Source organism: Elaeis guineensis, chromosome 10, assembly GCF_000442705.2.
Source record: "Elaeis guineensis isolate ETL-2024a chromosome 10, EG11, whole genome shotgun sequence".
NCBI lineage: Eukaryota > Viridiplantae > Streptophyta > Magnoliopsida > Arecales > Arecaceae > Elaeis > Elaeis guineensis.
The window spans coordinates 27667333-27690709 of record NC_026002.2 but is presented as its reverse complement, the minus strand read 5'-3'; the positions used below and the strand labels follow the sequence as shown (position 1 = coordinate 27690709).

At 37.7% G+C, this 23377-nt stretch overlaps 2 protein-coding genes across 2 annotated transcripts; both read right to left on the bottom strand.

The window, feature by feature from the left end:
* Positions 1-914: 914 nt before the first annotated feature.
* Positions 915-6298, bottom strand: LOC105052500 (bifunctional protein FolD 2). Its single transcript, XM_010933330.3, has 5 exons — positions 6046-6298; positions 5753-5936; positions 1931-2088; positions 1495-1707; positions 915-1244 (listed from the first exon to the last, which is right to left on the bottom strand). Exons 1-5 carry the CDS (start codon positions 6256-6258, stop codon positions 1014-1016), a joined length of 999 nt encoding a protein of 332 aa, XP_010931632.1. The 5' UTR covers positions 6259-6298; the 3' UTR covers positions 915-1013.
* Positions 6299-16973: 10675 nt separating this feature from the next.
* LOC105052499 (uncharacterized) lies at positions 16974-18904 on the bottom strand. Its single transcript, XM_010933329.4, has 3 exons — positions 18373-18904; positions 18187-18262; positions 16974-18057 (listed from the first exon to the last, which is right to left on the bottom strand). Exons 1-3 carry the CDS (start codon positions 18412-18414, stop codon positions 17288-17290), a joined length of 888 nt encoding a protein of 295 aa, XP_010931631.1. The 5' UTR covers positions 18415-18904; the 3' UTR covers positions 16974-17287.
* Between the last annotated feature and the right edge of the window lie 4473 nt (positions 18905-23377).

Below are 23377 nucleotides of genomic sequence, written 5' to 3'. Positions count from 1 at the left end.
GATACCAGGCTCAAAACCTTGTTCAAGCTTGGGTTTCCAATAAAAAAGAAAAGAAAAAGAAAAGTCCCGGATGCATGGCTGTGCACAAGATTTCCAATACATGATCACCCCTCTACCATTCACTGCAGCAGCAGGAATCACATGCAGGGTGGAAGTAGGGTCGAGATTCTCACAAGCAAATCGAATGAATGATTTGGCATCCAAGTTCTATGTATCCTTGGCAGACATAATGTTTAATGGAATAATGATCAAATATGGATAAAGGGCAACAAAAAAAAAAAAAAAAAAAAGGGTATAGTAGCAGCCAGAGAGACATATGAGTTTGTTTCAACATAGAAGAGATGCGGAGATGGAATGCGATCAGCAATGTCAACCATTGGAAGAGAACAGGCTCTTCGATGCTTAAGAAGGTTTTGCCCCCAAAATTTGGCACCTCGAAAAACAATTTACTGCATGGAAGCCATAGGAAAATTTTCCCATGGAATACTTCTTCAAATGGGAATCATGGAGAGAATGCATGCGAAAATAATGAGTGATGATGAAAACACAATCACTAAATTTTTGAATACATTCCTCAGTTCTGACAAATATAGTCATGACTAAGCCACTGACCAGATAACACCTGTTTATAATTGTAGACGAGGCCACTGCAAAGATCAAATAGCTGATACTACCAAGAAAAAAGAGGGGGATCAAATAGCTGCCATTTTCTGAAATTTCACTTCCTGAGAGCAGTCTCAAGTTCTTAATATTAAAAAGCCTTAATTTTTATGAATTCAGCAAATTGGCTAATCAGGTTGATGTTATCATTGAACTGTTCATCATATTATCTACTAGAAAAATAGGGATCTTTTTTAATACTCAGACCTAAAGAGGTATATTTCAATCTAGGCACTCAGTTCACAATACTGATGTAGAAAAAGTGATTAATAATAGTCTCAAATCAAATAGTTTATTATATTCTCTAATTAAATGCACAACAAGAAGAACAAATTTAGCTAAAATGTCTATTTTTACTGTGCAATTTTACATTTAGCACCATCCAGAGTGTTCTTAAGCAACATAGCAACCGTCATTGGGCCAACACCTCCTGGAACTGGAGTGATCCATCCAGCCACCTTGCTTGCTTCCTGGAAGTCCACATCCCCAACAAGTCTATAACCTGACTTCTTACTTGGGTCATCAACAGCATTGGTTCCAACATCAATTACTGCAGCTCCAGGTTTTATCCAGTCTCCTTTGATCTGCTCACAGTGCAAAGATCATATTTAGCATCACTCATAGGCTAACATTATTATTTTGGTGGAAAAATACTGACAATCTATGTTTATAGTAAAACTAGCTCCGGGCTTGGCCAGAGTACCCTTTAGCAAGCTTAATTGAGCATTCTTGCCATCTATCACTATGACCTTAACATATAACAATAAGATTTTAGACATAAAAAGGATACAGAAATCAAATAATAGCATAAAGAGGTGTTAAGTAGTGGCATACCATCATTGCTTGTCCAGCAGCAGCAATAACTATATCAGCCTCACGGATGATATGCTCAGGATGCTGAGTATGGGAGTGAACAATTGTCACAGTTGCATCTGCTTTCAGAAGAAGCAAGGACACTGGTAATCCAACAATATTGCTGCGACCAACTACAACTGCCTTTTTGCCTTTTATACTTACACCACTTCGTGATAGTAGTTCAAGGCATCCCTGTGAAGAAACTGCATGTATCAAAACCCAAAACTAGTATTTCTTCAGATAACGCTCAAAATGTTATTGGTAGTTCACAAGGCCTTTAAGATCCTTAGGACCGAATCATCAGATACAACTTTGGTACACTTTTTAGAACAGTATGCAAGGTAAATTGTGATATGGATATGACAGGAAAAGCTATCATGATCGGAGGTAGGATTTTTGGTAATAAAAAATATACCTTTGGAGTGCAGGGGAGAAATAATGGCTCTCTGCCTTTCATTGCTAGCTTGCCAATATTTAGAGGATGAAATCCATCAACATCTTTTTCAATACTGATTTCACTCAAGACTTTCTCTTCATTTATGTGCTTTGGCAACGGAAGTTGAACAAGTATTCCTGAAAGTAAGGCAAATAAATATCATTAAATACAAGCGTATACAGAAAAAGAGGAATCCTGTGTTGTGGTAAAATAATCTCCAGTTTCAGAATTTGGTTCAGTAAAGCTAAGATTAAAATACAATAGCCAGTTCTATGCATGAAAGCAAGAGTCCATCAAACTTAAGACCCCAAGATACTTGCTAGCTAGCATAAATAGAGATTAATTTGGTAAGTTCTACAGGAGTCCAATATAGACCCAGCTTATAGAAGTAACTAGACATGTAATAGATAAAATTGGAAAGCAATGCTATAAAATAAGAAAAATAACCAAGGAGAAAAATACCAGAAAACATTAGGGAAAGACAAAGGTCTGTAAAAGGATATAAGGATAAGTAGCTACAATAACATGATATGCTTAAAAGGAAGGATAATTATCTCTCACAACCGAATCAAGAGACTAAGTAGACAAACTCCCCCGTCCATTTTACTGATGCTTATTCCATGCAGGGTCTAAGCAGCGAGCCATCCAATTATGGGGGATGATAGTTTTTTTCTGGGCAGTATGAACATGATTATGGACCTGATCTGTGGATATCATTATACATGATTTAAACTGCTTTTAACAATATAGTTAGCTACATGTAAAATGCTAAAATGGAGCAATTAATGCTTTGAACAAACTGGATACAAACTTATATCTACAAATTCTTCAGCTCCCCTTTTGTATATCCTTTAAGTTCTTGTCATGATTGTCTATGGTAATTGCCATGGAATTTCAGATATTATTTTGAAATCTCTTTCCATTTATATGCTTTTGCATGTGAAGGTAAACCCCTATTCCACTTACAAAGACAGCTGTCATGTCGTTGAATTTCGATATCTACCATGTCCAGGTCAGCAAAAAAAAGAAAATATTTCCATCTATTGTCCAGCCAAATGCAGTTTGGGCAGGTTTTAAACATGGTTATTGTGTTTTACAACATAAAATCTTAAGAATAGTTTTACTTGCACATGCACTTGCAACATCTCAACAACATGAGGTGATTCATAGATTGGTGATTATCAGCCTGTACTATGATTTTTTTGGTGACATTAGTAAGATAATGCATCTGGACAGAAAAAACCTAGCTTAAAGTAACGTCTTGAGAAGGTTTACAAATGTTATAATCAAAAATCAGATGGCAAAGTCATAAATGGGACTTAACTTAGTCACACATATTTTGATTCACAATATGACAGTTAAGATGGTGATGTGTCATACTTCTCAAGCGATGTCAATTGACAAATGACACCTTAAAACAGTAGCACTGAAACATGCTTGACTTCCACAAAAAAATGGCCGTGTGCAAGTTTCAGGAGTGCATTTGTCTTCTGATACAACAACAAAATGGAAATTTCCTTGACTCCAATTATACCACATTGATGAAGGAAATTACTGAGCTTCATAGTATATTTACATCTGTAATAAAGCAACGTAAATAACATAGTCAAAAATAACAAAGACATGATAAATCCAAAAATAACAAAGACATGATAAATCATATGCAATCTTGATCTTCTTCTTCTTCTTCTTCTTCTTCTTGTGCATAGAGTGTATTGGAAAAAATGAAATGAAAATAAAACAGGAAAAATAAAAGAGATCTTCCCAAGGAAAACAAACAGAAGGGCGACATCAAACAAAACCAACAAAGCGAGTGATTGCAAATGGATATATCAAATAGTTCTAAACAAAAAATAAATAAATAAATAAACAAAGCATCTCCAAAGAAATCCTGCAATTTCGTAGGATAGTATGTCAATGATATCTTTTCGGATGTCCTCCCCCACAAGCATGATTATGACTGAACCTGAACTCTTCTGTACTGCCACCAATATTGGGATGACCCCAAGATCAATCACTCTAACATGTAACAACAGGGGTATCCCAAGCTGACTCATATGAGGCTTAGCCGCATACATCTAGCAATATATAATTCTTGCAAATAGGGTGTATATCTCAGGGTCACTACAATGACAGCTGTCCGTTATAATCTGAGCTAGTTCAAACAATACTTCCAGCCTGGCACCTGCTCACTGAGTCCTACAACAGAAATTCATCAAAGTTATCAACATTCTTCTAAGTACATAACATAATATTTCAATTTGCTACAATCTTATTCAGCATGGCACTAGAAAGATCAACACAGGAAGTACCTGCCTTCAAAACATTTGCACAACCCTTTATGTCAATGACTCACCCTTGTCTTTAAAACCCCTCCAGTCATCTCTCTCCAACATCCACGCATAAAAGTGAGTCGATGAACCTACCAAGCCCAATCCACATCACAAGTAGAAGGGACTAAAGTCCCAAGAGATCAGAAAATCTTCTGAAAGCGAATAGGAAGCACTTGCCTTCAAACATTACATATTGGCATGACAAGATCACAGTCCAGTTTCTAATAATGTCCACTTCCAAAATATCCTATTATAACTCAACCTCCACAACATCTTCTCATATTCCTACCATAAAGAAAATTAACACTGCAGCATATGTAACCCCCCCCCATAGAAAATATATAACGGTATCCCTTTCAAGTTATGCAAAAACCTCATAAATGTAAAAACACACCAAAATCTAGTAAAAAGGGCTAGGAACAAGTAAGAAAAACACTTAAGGATCTAAATCCATTCAACAAACAGGCAACTGGTATTTTTATTCTATAAACAAGCTTCCCTTGTTACATGGAAGTAAGACGTCATCTCCTCCATTAATAAATGAAAATACTCAACACCACTCTCTTGGCATCTCTACACAACCCAGTTACAGGGAAGAAAGAATTTTCTTCAACCTGCTCAAGTCGCATCTCTCAAGATAAAATAATAAAGAATATTAAAATTTTCAAAAGCAGGATTAGGTCCTTTACGTTCCTTAAAGATGATAAAACTGTTACACAGGTCCTCTGTATATATTACTGAGGTCTGTTCTTTCAGCATCTAGGTGGAATTTCTCTTCCAGTTAAAAGAGGCTACAATGTTTTCTAAATAGAAAGTGACAAGCAGAAATAATTATGACAAAGCCAAAATTTCTTGGAGCTAGATCTCGATTTCTATATCAACTATGTTTTATCCACCCAAATTGGAAGATATCTAGCCAAAGTCTTATCCACAAGGTAACTTTTAATTTGATCCATACCATTTCGAGACCCAAATGCCATTGAAACACCACATCAGCAGATGCGATGAACCCGAGATGATAGCACCCTCATAGATCTCGAAAAGTTAAACAATTTCACATAAAAAGAGGCATCTCAAACAAATGTTATGGATCTTGCTCCCAAACCTTGTCCAAACCTACCCAAGGTGACTCAGCTCGTCCACAATTGATCTGGTGATTCTCCACTACTGCACAATCTTCAAGTAAATCGATACTCAAACTAGAAGAGCTAAAATTAACTAAACTGCACCTCAGTGGAACTCGACCAATTAACAAGTTGACATGTTTCTTCTTTTGATGAACTCCTCATTCATATCTCCTACTCATTACATTAGGAATACAACAAAAAGAACCAACAAAAGCAACATGCGCACAAAAAAGAACCAAATTTCTTATAGTTGAGCTGTCATTGCTGAATGAAAGTACATGAACCACTAGACCAACATTATGAAGCCAAAAAAAGGAGGAATCTTGGGGGGAGGGGCGAACCATGGACATCGGCATCGGCGTTCAACTGGTGGACCTTCTCGATGAGGTCGGCCTCGGAGATATCCTCAGGGAGATCGAGATCGAAGGACCGGATGCCCACCTCCGCGCAGGCCTTGCGCTTCATGCTCACGTAGCTCTGCGAGTCCTTCCGCGTCCCCACGATCACCACCGCCAGACCCGGCACCTGAGAATCCAATCCCGACCAAAATCCCATCATCTACGACCTAAAAACCTCAAATTCGATCGACAAATTGGAGGGATTGAGGTGGGATCTGAGGGTTCTGGGATTGTACCTTGTTGTAGTTCTGGGAGAGGGATCGGACTTCGCTGGCGATCTCGTTTCGGATGGTTTGGGCGATCGCCTTGCCGTCGATGATCGTCGCCATTGACGCCGACGAGAGGAAGAGGAGAGAAGAGAGATCAGTGAGCAGGAGCCACGGGTGGGCGGTGGAGTATCGAGGAGTTTGCGGTGAAAAAGATCGGACCCTGGCGGCTCGGTTGGACATGAACCGGATGCACTTTGCTCTGCGTGGACTTTGCTTGGAAATCTACTTAATTAATAATTTTGGGAGGATTCGTTGGAGCTCAGTTTGCTTTAGTGGCAAACGAGTCAAGTTAGAGATACGCTTAGCTCATCCAAGTTTAGCTGTATTTAGCTCGAGATATAAATATATAAGTAGTGTATAATTTCAATTATTATTTACTTATAATTTTTTTTATTTATTTATTATAAATTATACAGATTATTATATATAATCGAATATATTTTAATCATAATATTACGATATAATTAAGATTATTAATTCAAATTATATAAATAAAGTTTTTGAAAACTTTAAGCTCCTCCTATATAAATAATTCATATTCGGCTTAAAATTGAATGTGCTTATTTGAGCTCAACTTAAAAAATAACCCAGCTGAATTGCTCATCTTCAACTCATTTATATGTCTAGATCTCGATTTGCATCAATGTTAGACACCTTCTGATACAACATATCATATATCTCGAGTATCTCATCGATATAAATCAAGGGACCGTAAAATATCCGTTGGTATGATACTAACTTATTAACTATATTTTTAATCATTCCTATATTTTTAAATATTTTAAATATAAATTTTAAATTTAGTATCTTAATATGATTGTCAATTTTGAATGTACCTTCTTAGCCAAGATTTTGATATCTTTATGCTAAAATTCACTATTTTTTTATGTTGATAGAGATGAACCAAGATTTTATACATTTTAATGTTGGCCATCTACTGAGATGACCGAAATCATGACCTTCAAAAATTTTATGTACAAAGGTGCGGTAGCCTAAACAAATAAGCATAGGATATTCAAAATATACAAATCAAATATTCAATAAACATGCATCTAGTATGTAGTAAATGTGCATTGCCCATCTCATACTTAAACTTAGGGACAAAATTTTCCAACTACATTATAAAATTTTTTGTTCTTAAATATAGAGCGCTGTATCGAAAATAATTTGTCTAATGAAAATAGATATCTATAAAAACAGCTTAAATTGTAAGGTTAGATGTGCCTACTTTTGGTAACAACGGCTTGTTGCTTTTCTTAAGAGTTAATTATAATTTTGCATCATATCTAGGTTAGGGACACAAAAGAAACTAGCAGATTGATTTATAAGTAGAAAGAAAGAGCTATGAGTGTGTTTAGTTCGCAATTAGAATCGGAATCAGAATATGCTAGAATGGATATCGGAATTATCATATCCCCTCAAGTATTTGGTTCATGATTGAAATCGAAATCAAATTTAAATATTAAAAAAAATAGAGATTAAATTTTGAAGCATTGGGGTGAAATTAGAATGGGAACAAAACTCACTGCAGTAGCTAGAATAGAAGCCATCCCTTCCTATTCCCATTTCAGAGTCTAACTCCCCCTAACCAAACACACCTTAAATGTTTTGCTAAACATTGTTGACTCATCTGGTTGGCACCCCTCTCCCAAAGGATTCCCCCTTGTGGGGAGGTCTAGCTTACGAATCTTGGTTGGGGTAAAACTACCGTTGTAATGCTTGAGAAAGAAAAGCTAAATGTGGCTTTAAGAAGCTAAGAATGGGTCTGGGCATTGGAAGGAAGGTGGCTAGGGATTTCGGATCGACTCGTCAATTGCAAATGTCTAAGGCTTTGAGCCACTGAAGATGAGGAGAAAATATTTAAGCTTGATTAAGTCTGAAAGTCTATCTTAAAAAGTTTCACCTGGTTTCTTTCAACCCCCTCCAACATGAGAACGGGACGTATTCACAGACATAATTAAGGGGGTAGATAACTGAATGCGGTGTACCGGTTGGCTTCTACATTGGTGACAGAATGGCACGTGTAGAGTGGCTATAAAGTGGCTTTAAGGTGCCTTGTTGTTATTCTGATCGCAATTCTCGGGCTTTTGTCATGATGGATTCATGAAAGGCCGGGCTCACCTAGTTGGAACTCTAGATGGGTTTGGCTGTTAAGGTGTGGTTTCATGGGTTGAGATTAATTGGCCTTGGCCGGTTGGTTTGTAGTGGAGCATGGTGTTGGCTGGCCAAATAAAACTCATATTTAGCTTGGTGATGAACAAGTATTGCACTAACGGAGATTCACATTTTGGTTTTGGTGATGGATTTGCATTGGGATGGATGTGGATGAAAAAGGGCAGAGTGACGAGAAATTGTTTGGGTTCAGATTTTGGTATCTGTTACAGGATTTAGGTAATTAGGTTCAGTCACTCAAGTTATACTTTATAGTTTAGACCAAGAGGTATCGTACCATTTGGTTCTGGTGCATACCAATTATACCATATTATATTGGTTTGTGGTATTAAGGGCATGCTAAGTATTGGTATGCCCAACCAGCTTTGTACCAGGCAAAACAATATAGTAATAAATTGGTACCAATATAAGATAGAATCTTGGAAATTTTGAAACCCGATCACCTGGCCAGCTTTGAATTGAGATGGGCAAACTCATTACCGGCTTCAATTCGAATTTTGAATAAAAAAGAAAAAATTAGGATCAAAACAAGGGGGATCTCGATTCCTTGCCCAATCCCCATCATTTGATGATAAAACTACCCAACGATGGCCGGTGTGAGATCTCCGGACTATTACAATTTGTCGAGGCCGTTGGAGGCCAATGCAACCGACGAACAGTCAGTGTTAGGCCAGACTTATCTTTTTGTGGCCGTATCCTACCTCCTCCCCTGCAATTGGCATCATCGAGCACTCTCATTTCTCTTCCATTCCTTCTTCTTCTCTAACAGCTAACGAGCCGTCTTAGCCCAAGTTTGGCTACCCAAAACCCCCATTTCTCTCTCTTTCTCTTGCCCCTCTCTCTCTCTTGCTCTGTTTTAATTTGGTTTCTTGCCTTTTGAACCATCGAAGCTCACTTTTGTCGATTAAGATTTGCCGCCTCTGTTGATCGCCAGTGAGTCTTCTTTCCTCACCCTCCATTATTTTCCTTGATTGGAGCCTAATTTTCCCATTTCTAGCTGATCAAACACTCGATTCTGAGTGTTTTCTTTGGTTTGGCCACTGCCTCATCCACCAACCGCAAAGCCCCTCATCTCCCTCTTCTCTCCTCTTTCCTTTTTCTTTCCCTCTTCTCCTTCTCTCATTTTTATCTTCTTCTTCTAATTTTCTTTCTTTTCTTTCTATTTTTTTATTTATTATTTATTATAAATTCAAATTATTCTCTCTCATCTGATTCTTACATTGAATATCATGATCATTAATGAATCAGACTCAGACTCTAATCTTATCCAACTCAAGTCACCCTCTCTCTCTCCTTTCTATTTCAATTAATCCAGATCGAACCTAAATTTATAATTTTTTTTAATTTATAAAATTAGATCTAAATTAAAAATTTTAATTGATCCGATGGGATCGTAAATCTGGAGAGTGATAGGATTTGATCACAACCAAATCCGTCACATACAAGTAACCATGATTTCCACCTAAAGACCTATATTTGATAAATATTTAGATCTTAAGATTGATTGAGACCTTGAATGTTAAACAAAATTCAATAGTGTAAATTTGACTATCTTTTGTTTAGAAGTCTAATAGGATGCTTAATTATTTTAGGTTTTGATTAATACTCCTGGTTGGTAAAATATCATAAAAATTTAGGACAAACATGACAAGTTACCTCTACCTTTAGTGTGTTTGCTATACACATGATTTAATTTGAAAATCTACTTATTGCTATGATAATTTGTTTAAATTGAGTATATTATGTGATCTACATAAAAATGGTTTGTAAAATATTGGATCGGATATATATGATATACTTGGACATGAATTATATTTCGTTGCATCAAAAAGTGTTACGTGTTGGTTTTACTACTCTCTAATCTGACTATGTTTATATGGAGATAGGATCTAATCTCCTTCTAAACCTCCCATGGGGCAATTACCGATGTATGCCAGCTGACAATGTATTGTAGTCAGAAACTAGTTTTACTTTTGGGCCTAGTCAGATAAGACGGGTCGTTGGTATGTACTGTTGAGAGCATATTTCTCCATACGATATTAGAGCTAGTTTTCATTTCGGACCTCCAACGAGGCAATCACTAGTGCATGACCAACAAACAGCATATTGTAGTCAAAATCTAATCTCTTTTAATGCTAGCGATGGGCCAATCGTGATCATAGTCAAAGAGACTAGGAGAGTAAAAGTGAAAAGTCGATCTTTGATTATTTGAAAAATTTTATTTCGAACAAATATGTATTTCAATTTTATTGTTATGGTATGCTTTTATACTCATTAAAATATTTTTATGAAAAGTCATGTAATCTAAAATTTTTTTTTTTATATATAAAATATTTAACTGAACTAGAGGTTCTGGTAATTTACTGGACTCATAAAGCTCATTATATCTTTTCTTTCAGATGTTCAGAATAAACGGAACTTGATTTTAGTGGGGAGCTTAAGGATTAAAAGATTTATGATTAATATTTTTATAGAGAAATTGATTAAATTTTTTCATTATTATTAAATAATTATAAATTATTCTTTGAATTAATGTATAAGGGTAATTTACCGTTGCCTAAGTTAAAAATGATATAAATGATTAAAGGAAAAAGGATAGAGTTTGAGTGTCCCATGGGATCAAATCCTAAGGATGTGCAGCCGTGTGCCGCATCTCCGACCCGGGCTGTCGGGCTAATAGGACCAACCAAAAAAGGTTTAGGTTGATAATACTCAGTTGAGGTAGTTTAAGCTTTGGAGAAGAAGAGGACTAGCCCAAGATGTTTACGACTCGATGAGCGAGAGAGAGAGAGAGAGAGAGAGAGAGAGAGAGAGACTAATCTTATCAAAATGAAAATGTTGACGTGTAGTCATTTGATCACTGTTGGTTTGGGAAGATGAAGATGGATTCTGGAACGTTCAAAAGCCTCCGTGGAATCACAACAATTTCATGGATGAAATTAATCAGTCTTTTTTCTTCACATTGCCTCATTTTTCAACCTGATGAACTGTCAAGTAATGTATCATGCTATTGTCTTTTGCTTGCAATAACGTGCTTGGATCATTTAATGGTCCAGGCTGCACAGTTTTTCTGTGTACTCACCCTTCCTGTAGTCTGCAATTCTTGGTTGGTTTTGTGATATTACTTGTCTTTTTCTGTTAGTCTTCAGTTGAACAGATGTAATAAATTCAGTGATAAATGATTGTGGGGATTCACCATTAATAATTTTAAAGAGAGAATGTGTGTTTCCTGGCCACCTACTTCCAGTGAATTTAACAAAAAAAAAAAAAGAGACATTTTGATTGAGTTCCTGATATGTTCTCATTAGATTCTGCTCAATCTTGAGACCACTTCTTAAACTCATGACTCAATTAGCTTTTATCCTTTTCACTAAGCACTTAAATGTATAGTTAATTGAGTTTTCTACTTGGTTTGTGTAGATTTCCCAATCCCTGCATCTGGCTGGCTGCAGGGTTAAGTCTTGAAGAGTTGATGGACATACACCATGATGAAGTGATTGCCGTTGCGATTCTCCTTTGCACCGAACATCGAACATGGAACATTGGCTGAATCAACACATCAACAATCATCAAGTTCTTGGAAATTCAAGTTTTTCGACAGCATCTAAGATTGTCCATGCATGATTAGCTGGATTTCTGGTTCTTGTCATCTTTCGCTGCCTCATTGTCTATTTGCACAGAGCATCAGGCTTTCCAGCTCCATAAAGATGTTCTGGTCCACAGGACCCTGGGTAATTGTGCTACAAATTCATGATCCCTTCTGCTCTTGAATTGATTATTGGGTAATCAAAGATCTTCTGAGTAGTTGATCGACATGCCGTTTTTAGAGGATTTGATGTTGTTCTTACCTACCTTTGTTCTTACAGTTACTAATATTGATTCAAGTGGACCACATCTTAATTTATGATGCCTTGCAAAAAATGCCTTGTAGGCGATAGCAATATTCTTTGTTCTTTTAGTTGATAGGATTGGATGGAACTCATATATTGTCATGGAACATTCCATTGTGATTGCTACATCCTAACTGCTGCTTGGTGTGGATAACCCTGCAATTCTTATGTCAAGTCTTCAAATTGGATCTCCCTCTCATATCAAGATGGATGATAATGCATCATGCTATGAGGTAGATCTACATTGATGAATAGAAGCCAAGCACTCACTGCCAGTTAAGATTCTTAAATTTATTTATGTATTCAAGTGTCTCTACCTTCTCATGGGCCCAACAAATCTCTTTGCAAATCGTCCTTGTCTTTTGAATGATGCCAACAAATTCCCATGCCAGATTCCTAAGGAAAAGCATCACCAGCAGTTGATTTTTTTTTTCCCTAGAAATATGTCTCAATGCCTCTTAAGGAGAACATTACCATTGTTCTTCAATGTAATCTTAGCCTGTTCGTATTGCCCTGTAGAACATATCGAGATCTCGGCCGGACGGGGGACAAGATCTGCAGATTTGAGCTGAGGTGTACCAAAGAATACCCAAGTGGCCCCATTGGTTGAGCTGATGAAGAGATATCTCAAAGGACTTTGGGTGGGGGGCATATGATGGATGCCATTGGCATTGTCCTCCAAAGAGTGTAAAATAAAGGAATAGGTAGCCTAGTGGCAACAGTAGAAAGTGGACATCTTTTTTCCCTGGTAGAGAGATGCCACAAATGATACTAACAACAATTTGTGATGGGAATAGCTACCATCACTCAGATATCACAACACCCTCATCCTTCATCTTTATATTCCTCCAAGTTTCTAGAGAGAGATAGAGGGTGAGATTGTGGTCTATGGTGGAAAACTTTGACAGGGAAAGGTTCCCATGTGAACCTCATCAAACTTGTTCAAATGGAGGAATAAAAGGTCCCACTTTCTAATGCATGTAAGCCTCTCTTTCCATGCCCTCATATTTAAGAAGTTGCATTAACTCCAGTGGGCTAGACATGAATGGGTTGTGATACAAATTTTTGGAAATTACTTGCACCTACCAAGCCAAAAACCTACATATTAATGTTTTATAGCGAAAAATAACAAAGAAGAGGACTGCTAAGTTGACCCAAACGTGGGACACAAGTAGGATAGCCTATTTGGTCTCCTATTGTTTTGTCAATGACACCCCATGGCCTAGTGAAAAAGCAAAGCTTTAAATGCATGAATAGGTGAATGTATAATTTGCAGTAGTTCCCAGTTGATTTAATGAAGTTTACACCTATAGAGAGTCCAAGATCTTTGAATGCCAGGCTCAACTCTGGACATGCATAAAAGTTTCTCTGCTTGCATTCATTTTGCCATCAATAATGTTGCTTGTTCAAATAGCCACCATCTTATCCATATGTGGTACCATATTCTTGGAAAGTGACATTTGAACATGATGTTTAACATAGGCAAAGGGAAATGCAACAAGAGGACATCAAAAACCCAAGATCGAGTGATTACATAAAATTTAGGAAACCTACACTTTGTCCCTCTCAACTTTCCGCTATTTGCACAGACAGGCCCTTTTCTTTAAAAAGTTTTAATTAGATCCCTCAATTCGATCTTCATTGCAATTTAACCTTCCTGTTTGCCCTTGTCAATTAGGCTTGTTAAAAAAACTCACCTTAACATCATGCGAGTCCTAAAATTTTTTAGAATTTTTAATATACCCTTGTCCTAACAAAAAGAAGCCTCATTTGTCCGAGACCAGTTTAGAATTTGTTTGGTTTCATGCGAACAATTACATAGAGGAGCTTGGCGAAGCTAGAGTTATAAAGCTCTAGGTAGAGTTCTTGGTGTAGTTGGAGCCATGGAGCTGATGATGAGATGCTCCCATTTGACACACTCGCGAAGAAGCTTCTTGATCATATCCTTGAGGTTATGTTGACAATGCTTGTTGAGCCCCTCATTTTAGATCATGGCAATTTTGATTCAATCTCGCAAAGGATCTTACTCTATCATTTGTTGGCCTTTGGTAAGGGTCTCATACTTGGAGAGGAGGTAGGGGTGCCGCTCTCCTCGTGCTTAACACGATGAAGCAGTTCAACATCGATCGAGCCCTCTCCTGGGACATCACTATCGATGTTACCACCACCTCCTACTTGCCAAAGGAGAAGGATAAAGGATGGAAGAAGTAGACCTTAAACCCTCACACTAATCATGAGTAAATGAGGGGAAAAGTAATATCGAGTTAAATTAAAAGTTAATAGGGTCAATTAAAACTTTTCAAAGAAGAGAGAGTGCCCATGCAAATATTGAAAGTTGAGGGAGGTCAAAATATAATATTTCCTAAAACTTATATAAGCCCTCATTCACCATGAAACACTTCCATCCGAATAGAGAGAAATAAATCTACTCTTATTTATGATAAATACATTAAAATAATTCTTAATGCATTTCAAACTAAAATTTTACTATTGCACGTTGAGTTAATAGTTGCAAATATATAATTAACATCTACATTAAATAAGCACTATATGTGAGTTGCATAAAATAATGCATTCAAAGATCAAATGATACTCGTAATTATTAAGGAATCCATTATGGTCTCCACCATATCAATCTAAGCCACTCATTGGAGATTCGAACTACCAAAAAAAAAAAAAAAAATGCAAGGAAGCAAAATAAAAGAAAAGGAGGCTTGGGTGGAAATGTGTAGCCAAGTACCTTATTTCAATCCTTCTTCCCCCCCCCTTTCCTTTATTTCGTTTGGGGGCTCAATGTAAATTATAGACTTGGGTCACCTCACCTGACCATCCTGGCTACTGGCTAGAATGAACAACCCCAAGAGGCCAGAGCACCTTTATACAGCCAGTCAACTTTGTCAAAAGAAAGGGTCAACACGGTCAAACTGGGCCATGATAAGAGAGCTAGCTCTCCACTATGAGGTTTAGCACGTGTCTTGAAAGGAGTGGAGTCCACTGACAGTGAAGAGGCTTTTTTTATATCCTCCTCTTTTTTATCTGACCAACTTTTCTATTATCAGTTGATGCAAGACATGCAGTTAAAATCCCACTTCACCCAAGAAGCTTAGCCTCTGGTGTTTGTCTTCATTATTGACTTAAGGAATATTTCTGTAGCATTTCACATAAATAGATGGAATTCGCTTTATGTCATTCACATTCTTCTAACCACCATTCAAATTCTTCTAAGCAATTTGAGATAAGATGCTTTAAATTATATAAAAGGAGTGGGGGCCACAAAAACACATACACACAGAGGGAGAGAGAGGGGGGGGGGGAGGAGGAGCAATTTGAGATAAGATGCTTTAAATTATATAAAAGGAGTGGGGGCCACAAAAACACATACACACAGAGGGAGAGAGAGGGGGGGGGTGGGGAGGGGGTGTTGTGGAGTAAATCCACATTATTATGTGAGAAAAGAGTATGGTACTACCTGGTGATAATGAATAGTGACAAGTTTGACATCCACAAATCAATAGGCTGGTGGGAAAGAATTTAAGAACTAAAAAGGAAAAGAAACTGTAGAAAGAACTACAAACACCTATATTAACATCAATAAGCAAATTTCAAGGGGAAAAAAATTTCGATATATGAATGCACAAGCAGTTCATGCATGGAGTATTTGTAAATGATTTGCACTCTTGATGAACTACCAAATATTCATAAATTACTTGATCGATTCTGATTAGCTCAGGGAATTTATAAACAAGTGGACTTTTTTAATTACTCATCTTTTATAAATAAATTGGAGAAAACTGTGATTTCAAAAAATAGAGTATAAACAAGATTTGAAATTAATAATATCAACATGACAAGATCCTAAATATCTATATTCAAATAAAATTCCTTAGATGGTATATACCAAAAAGTTAGAACAAACTTCACAACTCACAAGGATATCCTTAGCCAAAGTTATATTTTGTCAAATCGAGCATGCAGCACACATAACCCTTGCTATGAGAAGAAGTTGTTGCTTAGAAGTCAGTATATAGTTCTGATCTTCATCCCTTTCTTGTTATTCTAATTTCCTCTTAGAAGATGAAGAAATAAGTATATCCTCATCCTGAGAGAAGGTTACTTTAATCTCAGACAAATACACTTGCTTTTACATTTAAATTTTTCAATCAGAAAAAGAAAATGAGAAGTATGCTAAAGTGTTCTGTGTGTACACGCAATCTCTTCAAAACCAGAGCTCTACATGAATCAAATGCCACACATGCAGCATGTAGATAAAAAAATGCTGCCATGTACAGCCACAGATCTAGCAGTCCTAGAAAGAAATTACACAGCTCAAGAGAAATGTAAATCCTCCATGAACCCATTTCGAGATTATTGTCCCTCACTCACCCCTAACAAAGGGGGGAAACCCTAACCCAAACAATATGTCACATCTGCTTCATGTAACCATCAGTTAATGGAAAACAACAAAAAGCAACAACCTTTCAACTTTTTCCCATCTTTTCCACCATTTACACAGTTAAAGAGCCACAAAAATCATCCACACTACAATATTCATCGCCACTTTCCACCACCACACTTATAGAAGCAGTACAAGTTTAACACTCTTAACAAGATGTCACCTTTGCTTCGTGCAACTACCACCTAAAGAAAAACAACAAAGAGCAACAACACCTCAAATTGATCCCATCTTTCAATCATTTACACAATAAAAAAAAAAGCTGAAAAATCATCTGAACTACAACCTTCACCTCCACTTTCCACCATACAAGTAGAACAAGTTCAACACTCTAACAAGATGTCGCCTTTGTTTCATGCAACCACCACAATACAAAAAACAACAAAAAGCAACACCTCAACTTTCTCATCTTTTCCACCATTTACACAGTTAAAAAGCTACAAAAATCATCCAAACTACAGTCTTCACCTCCACCTTCCACCATTACACCTAATACAAGCAGCATAAGCTTCAGACTCGCATTACCTCCCACCATTCACTTATACAAGTAGTATAAGCTTAAGTACTCTCACATTCATTAATTCATACCTTCAGTCTTTTAACACCTACAACTACTTCAAATTACACTACACCAAGAGAAACAAAAGGACTACATAAAATTGATCAGAAGCCGCCGCCGCCGCCATCATCTTCCTCACATGATTCTACAGGCATTGGCATTCTCATCACTGAAGATATAACACGAACCTGGCGTCGCAGTGGAATAGAAGTAGCTGCTCTGATTCATGGGCATCGGGTAGTAGGCACCGCCATAGCTTGCACTCGGCTGCACAGTGCTGTAGCTCACTACATAGGCCGGCGGCTGCGACGTCGGGTAGACTCCATAACTGAACGCCGGCAAGCTCACTACGCTGCCACCGCCGCTGCCTGGTTTGCCGCCCATCCCTTCTGAGACTCCTGGACCTTCACCTCCACCGCCACCGCCACCGCCACCGCCGCCGCCACTGTTCTCCTTCTGACCCTTCTTCCCTTTCTTCTTACCACCGCCACCGCCGCCGCCGGGGGCGGGGGCGGGGGCGCCGCCGCCGCCGCCGTTCTGTTTGTCAGATGGTGGGGAGTTCCCAGTCTCCTTGTTGTCGGCCTTTGGAGAATCCTTGCCACCGATATTCGGGGCATTGCCGTCGGCATTGGCAGAGGAGTCCGGGGGAGAATCATCGCCGGAGGGGGTCTGATTGCTCTCCGGGTTTTCCGACGGCTCGTTTGGTTTGCCTGAGGCCTTGTTCTTGTTCTTGTTCTTCTTGCCACCGCCGCCGCCGCCGCCGCCGGGGTTGTTGGGCTTCTTCTCCGGCCAGAGCTCGGCGTGCTTCCCGGTCTTGAGGAGCTTCTTGATGAGCGTGTCCGCCTCAACGTTCCCTATGACGATCACCTTCTGCTGCTGGGAATCAACGGTAGTCTTATAGACACCTGAGAAATTTCCAAGAAAACCCAATAAAAATCCAATCTTGGAGAAGAAAACTCCATAAAAATACAATCTTGGTGAAGGAAACTCCAGCACAAAGCAGAAGAGAGGAAGCCTAAACTGATAGGGTTTACCTTCGATGCTATGGAGGACCTTCTTCACTTTCTTCTTACAGCCTTCGCAGTGGATGGAGACCTTCAAGGTCAAAGTCTGGAGCACCACAAAACCATTTCCTTGAACCTTGTTCTCAAATGGAACTTTTCTTTGAAAGAAACAGAGCACAACAGAGTAAAAACAGAGGATAGAGAGTTCAGAACTACCTGATATTTTAGTGGTTCTGGACCTTCTTCAGGTGAGGCCATGAGAGAAAGAGCGAAGTAAAGAGAAGATGGAAGTGGGGAGAGAGAAGGGAATGAAGACAGGTGAAGAGAGGAGAGGGAGAGGGGAATGTAAAGAGAGAGAAAAGGAAGGGAAGGGGAGAGGAAAGAGAGGAGAGTGGGGGAATATGTTGGTATATTGTTGGTGGGTATTGTGGGAGGGAGCCGTATGGCACTCGCTTAAGAGAATAGAGAGTGGAGGAGGAGGTCTCAGGACAGAAATGCCCTCCAGATATGGAGGGCTGATGATGGCATCTCATGGCTTGAGGAAGCAAAGATTAGGAGCAGCAAAATGATAGGAGAGTACACTTTAGATTTGGATGGTAGGTCTCATGTTCAAAATATCCACTCATATCATCATCAGATGATGATGGCATGTCCAATTCCTTAGTTTGGATTGTGATCTTGGGAGCCACCAAGACTTCGATTCATAATGAGGCTGATTTTTTTTTTTTTTTTTTTGCTTGGATGTGTTTGTTGATCATCAGCGTGAAAAACAGAAAAAGGCATGACGCACATTGCATTCGTTTTACAAGTGATTAATGTTGTCACTACCACTTTCTCATTACCACTCCTGATCTGTAGTATTCTATTTTTATGTAACTAATTTTTGAGAGGATTCTGTGTGACTATGTCTCATAGTTATATGATAAAGTTGGAAATTCTTAGCAACCTATTAGGCAAGGACAAGAGAAATGAGTTCTAATAAAAACAAACGGCCAACGGCCACATTATAACTTACTTTATTATATATATATATATATATATATATATATATATATATATATAATCTACCAGCAATATTCATTTTTATAGCTAAATCCCTCAAATTCTAGTAATTATATATATATATATATAATCTACCAGCAATATTCATTTTTATAGCTAAATCCCTCAAATTCTAGTAATTAACGTTCGCTGAGAAAAGCTTATATCCCAATCTCTCCTAATTGTTAATATTAGAGACAATATGATGTTACATGTTCCCAAGAACATTTATGTTTTTTACCAAATTTTAAAATTACAATATGTTTTGTTTCTAGATGGTCAAACTCAACTAATTTTCTTCAGTAAAATCTTTAAAATGCAACAAGTATTGTTTCATGAAACATATATCATCAAATATTAGTTTAGCTTGGTGTCCAGGTGCAGGTGGTATCACTGTGGATCAGTTAAATAACACAGAAATCTTGGGATCAACTTCAGTGCGATGCCCGACATTTTGAGTTTTCAAACACAAAATCTCTATCTTTTAAGGAAAAGGAGACCAAAGGTCTCTCCTCCACATACATCACTCTTCGCATCTTATAGCTATTCCCATTTTTTAAAATTACATACACTCAGATAATTTCTTAAGGAAAAGAAACAAAAGAAGCGGATCTCTCAATAGTTGATATATATCAATATATATGCTATTAAAATTATTTTTAATCAGAGGTAGAATCACAACTATCCTACTTTCTTTCACATCCATCTCAAATTCCGGCACTTAAATTGTTGAACAAATGGGTCGACGAAGAGAACTCTTGGGCAGCTGTTTCTTATAGAAGCTCTGAAAATATTTTAGACTTCTTATGAACTTTTTGGATATAGAAAGTGAAGAATTTGTTTATGAAGATAAAACTGTTTAGGATATTATATGAAGTAAAAAAGAAAAAGAGGAGGAAAGAAAAGAAAAATCAACATTACATAAATTACTTCCATCATTTCATTTCTTCCATGATATGGTGCTAGCAACCTCCTGCTTCTTCTCTTGTTTAAAAGAAAAACGAGAAAAAATAATATATTAATATATATTTATTATTTTAAAGACGGTTGGAATAAAGAATTTAAAATAAAACGAATTTTGAGCCAAGGACATGGTGGGTGGGAGTACAATAAATCAGTTGTTTTATCCTGACGAAAAAATAGCCTGATAGTAAATTATGATGCCCCATGATCACATGCACCATTATGATCAAACTATTCAGGAACAGAATGTACTTTTTGGAATCAGAAAGAGGAGAATCAATTCCATCATGGGTGATGTAATTGTAAGAGCCAAACTATGCTGAACAAAGCTGCCCATTTCTACTCAGTCCTCTCTGCAATTAATGGCTGGCATCAGCTATTTCGGAAGGAAAGCAAAGGAAAAAACCTGGGCGTTTGAAACTTTTGAAAGTTCTTTTTTTTTAATATATATCTTTAGCTTCTTCTCTTACACCCATTAAAAGCTCTCTTTTTCCATCTCTATTTTCTTTAGGAGTATTGGAAGAGCCAGGGCTAGTGCATTTACTTCTCTGGCAGAACACAAGGAAGGAGGCAGATGGTGGGTGGTCTTTTAACTTACTAATGAGTTTTGTTCATAATTGCCTCACCAACCCTTTAGCCTACTGATCTTCTACTATAAAGACAAAACAAAAGGAATAATGGAACTCAATTGTCATATCGAAGTGGTACTCCTTTCAAGCAGGTGAGGGAGATTGGATCTTTGTCATCACCTCTTGGTTCCATTCAATGTTCTGTGGTTTGAGCTGGCCAATGGAAGAATGAGAGGTGACTTCACAGTACACACCTTTGTGTGTGTGTGTGTGTGGAAGAGAGAGAGAGAGAGAGAGAGAGAGAGAGAGGGAACCAGAAACTGAGGTACATGGATCATATCTACTGGAATGACCACCCTTCTCATGTGATCTGATGGTAATCCTCGTGATCTGATGACGGTGATCCTCCTGTTGTCCTGTCACCGTCAGCTTTGCCCATCCTTTCGTTAAGTAAAATATGTGACCAAGATGATAAGCTTGGCGTTAATCGAAGGTCTAGGTACAAGGCTCATATGCTTTTGAGAAAAAGGCTCAGTGCTAATATAGAAGATGGGCATTTTAGCAGGAAGGCAAGATTTGATAGGCTTTCTGATGGTGGCAAATTTTGGGATCAAAGTTTGGATGGAAAGGAGCAATGTAAAGCAAAAGAAACCACCAAACATCATAGGTCACACATAACAAGATTCTGTTTGTTTGGCTTTAGAGCTTACTTTTATGAAAAAAGAAGAGAATTTTGCTGTTTTCAATGATTCTTTCTCAAATGCCTAACCCAAGCTTATTTTCTGCTAGTGTATGCTTAAATCCAATGTTAGTTAGATACTTAGAAGCACCACCAACACTTAGAAAAGGCACTGAAAAAGCCTAGTTGCCAAAGAATACTGATTAATTGTCCAATAGAATGGGAGCTTCAAGGAGTTTTCTTTTAAATTGAATGGTGCTCCAATTTTATATATTATTTCAGTGAACTGCTTAAAAGTTGGAGTGCAAAGAGATTGGATTTGTTGATTAGCGGACCAGAGTGATAAAAGAACTGAGAAATGGAGGTAAAAAGCTTGGGGAGTTATTATCCCAGAAGACTGTTTGGTTGCATATTGCACTTTACCAAAGTATCCAACATACTTTACACCTCAACATTTTGAATTTTTAATCTGGTTGCAAAAGGGCATGTTGGAAAAGAATACTTTGCCCTGCATAGATTGTGGCTGCCTGCCCACACAACAAAGACTGGAGCTTGTTCAGCCTTCAGTAATGGAAGATTTTGGTTGAGTGTCAGGAGCATGGAGTCACAATAAGTGACTCCAGTTGCAAAAGTGTAGCTTTCTAGTGGATATTTCCAGCTACTCTGGTTGCTACAGCTTAACTTGCTTTCGTTACAGCAATTGACTACATTGCAGCATGTGAACTGTCTGTAAAGTTTAGGTATATAAGTATATATTTATGCAAACAAGTTCTTCAAAAGTATCAGTTACCATGGTGGACCAGTGCTAGTCATTGCGGTTGTTTGACCTAGAACGAAGCATTCCGATGGAACCCTAGAATGAGGAAAACTAGGAAGTAGAGTGCATTTCACCATCATAAAGACTCCAAATCAATGAGCCCAGAACTAAGTGCATTTCCTGAAAACATCATCAAATTTTTGCTATATACCCAAAAAAGGGTGAATGACAGGTCTTGATCACAGGGAGAGACATGCATGCACCAATGAACAAAGCACAAGGCTCCAAGATTAGTACATTATGATCAGATCAATGGATGCCATCCAAATTACTTGCCATGGGGCCATTGATTCAGAAGACAGATGAAGTCAGGAATGATAATGGTTAAGTGCAAGCATCGCTTTCTAAGGATAGATTGAAACTTTATATCAGCTAATCTCCAGATATGTATCATGATAAGTCTATCTAATAGCTTAGCGGATGGAGCACTTAATCAAGTCAATATCCTTGCCTGAAACCTTTTAAGATGAATGCTATTTTTATGCTGCTGGCATTTTAGGTAATGTCACTTTGCTCCATCATTCATCCCTTCTGCAGAGCACACCATGCAACTGGAACCCGTGATAAAGCTTCATAAAGCTTAACTTTATGAACCCCACGTACTTGGCCAGTGCTCATGATACAGACACATGTCAGTAGTGCTGCCATCATAATATTTGTCTCCCTAATGTCTGTGTACTTATTGATCTGTTTTAATATAGAATGCCAACTTTCAAATTATCTCAACCTTTTTTGTCCTTTTGATAAAACATCTAAATTATCCAAATTATATCCACGGTATTATCAAGTATACCACTTTCATGATAAATGTATCCAAGCTGGAGAAAGATAGACACAAGGTAAAATGTATATTTAGAGGTGTCAAGAATGCCATCCATCATGGAATCTTTGCTGTCAACACATGAAGTCAAGCATGCCTATGATAGTATTTTGATAAATCGTACAATGGGCTATACCTGCTTAGGAGTGACATGATTCATGGTAACATTCAGGTGTATCACATGCGCCCAAACCCGACCAATACCAAGTCTAGTTTGGATCAATATAGATATATGCCGGGTTGAAATTCTGGTGGTTAAACATCAACCTGATTTAATGTCCAGTCTAAGTTGTGCCGAAGATAGGGACCTGACCAAACTCAAACCCCATTCT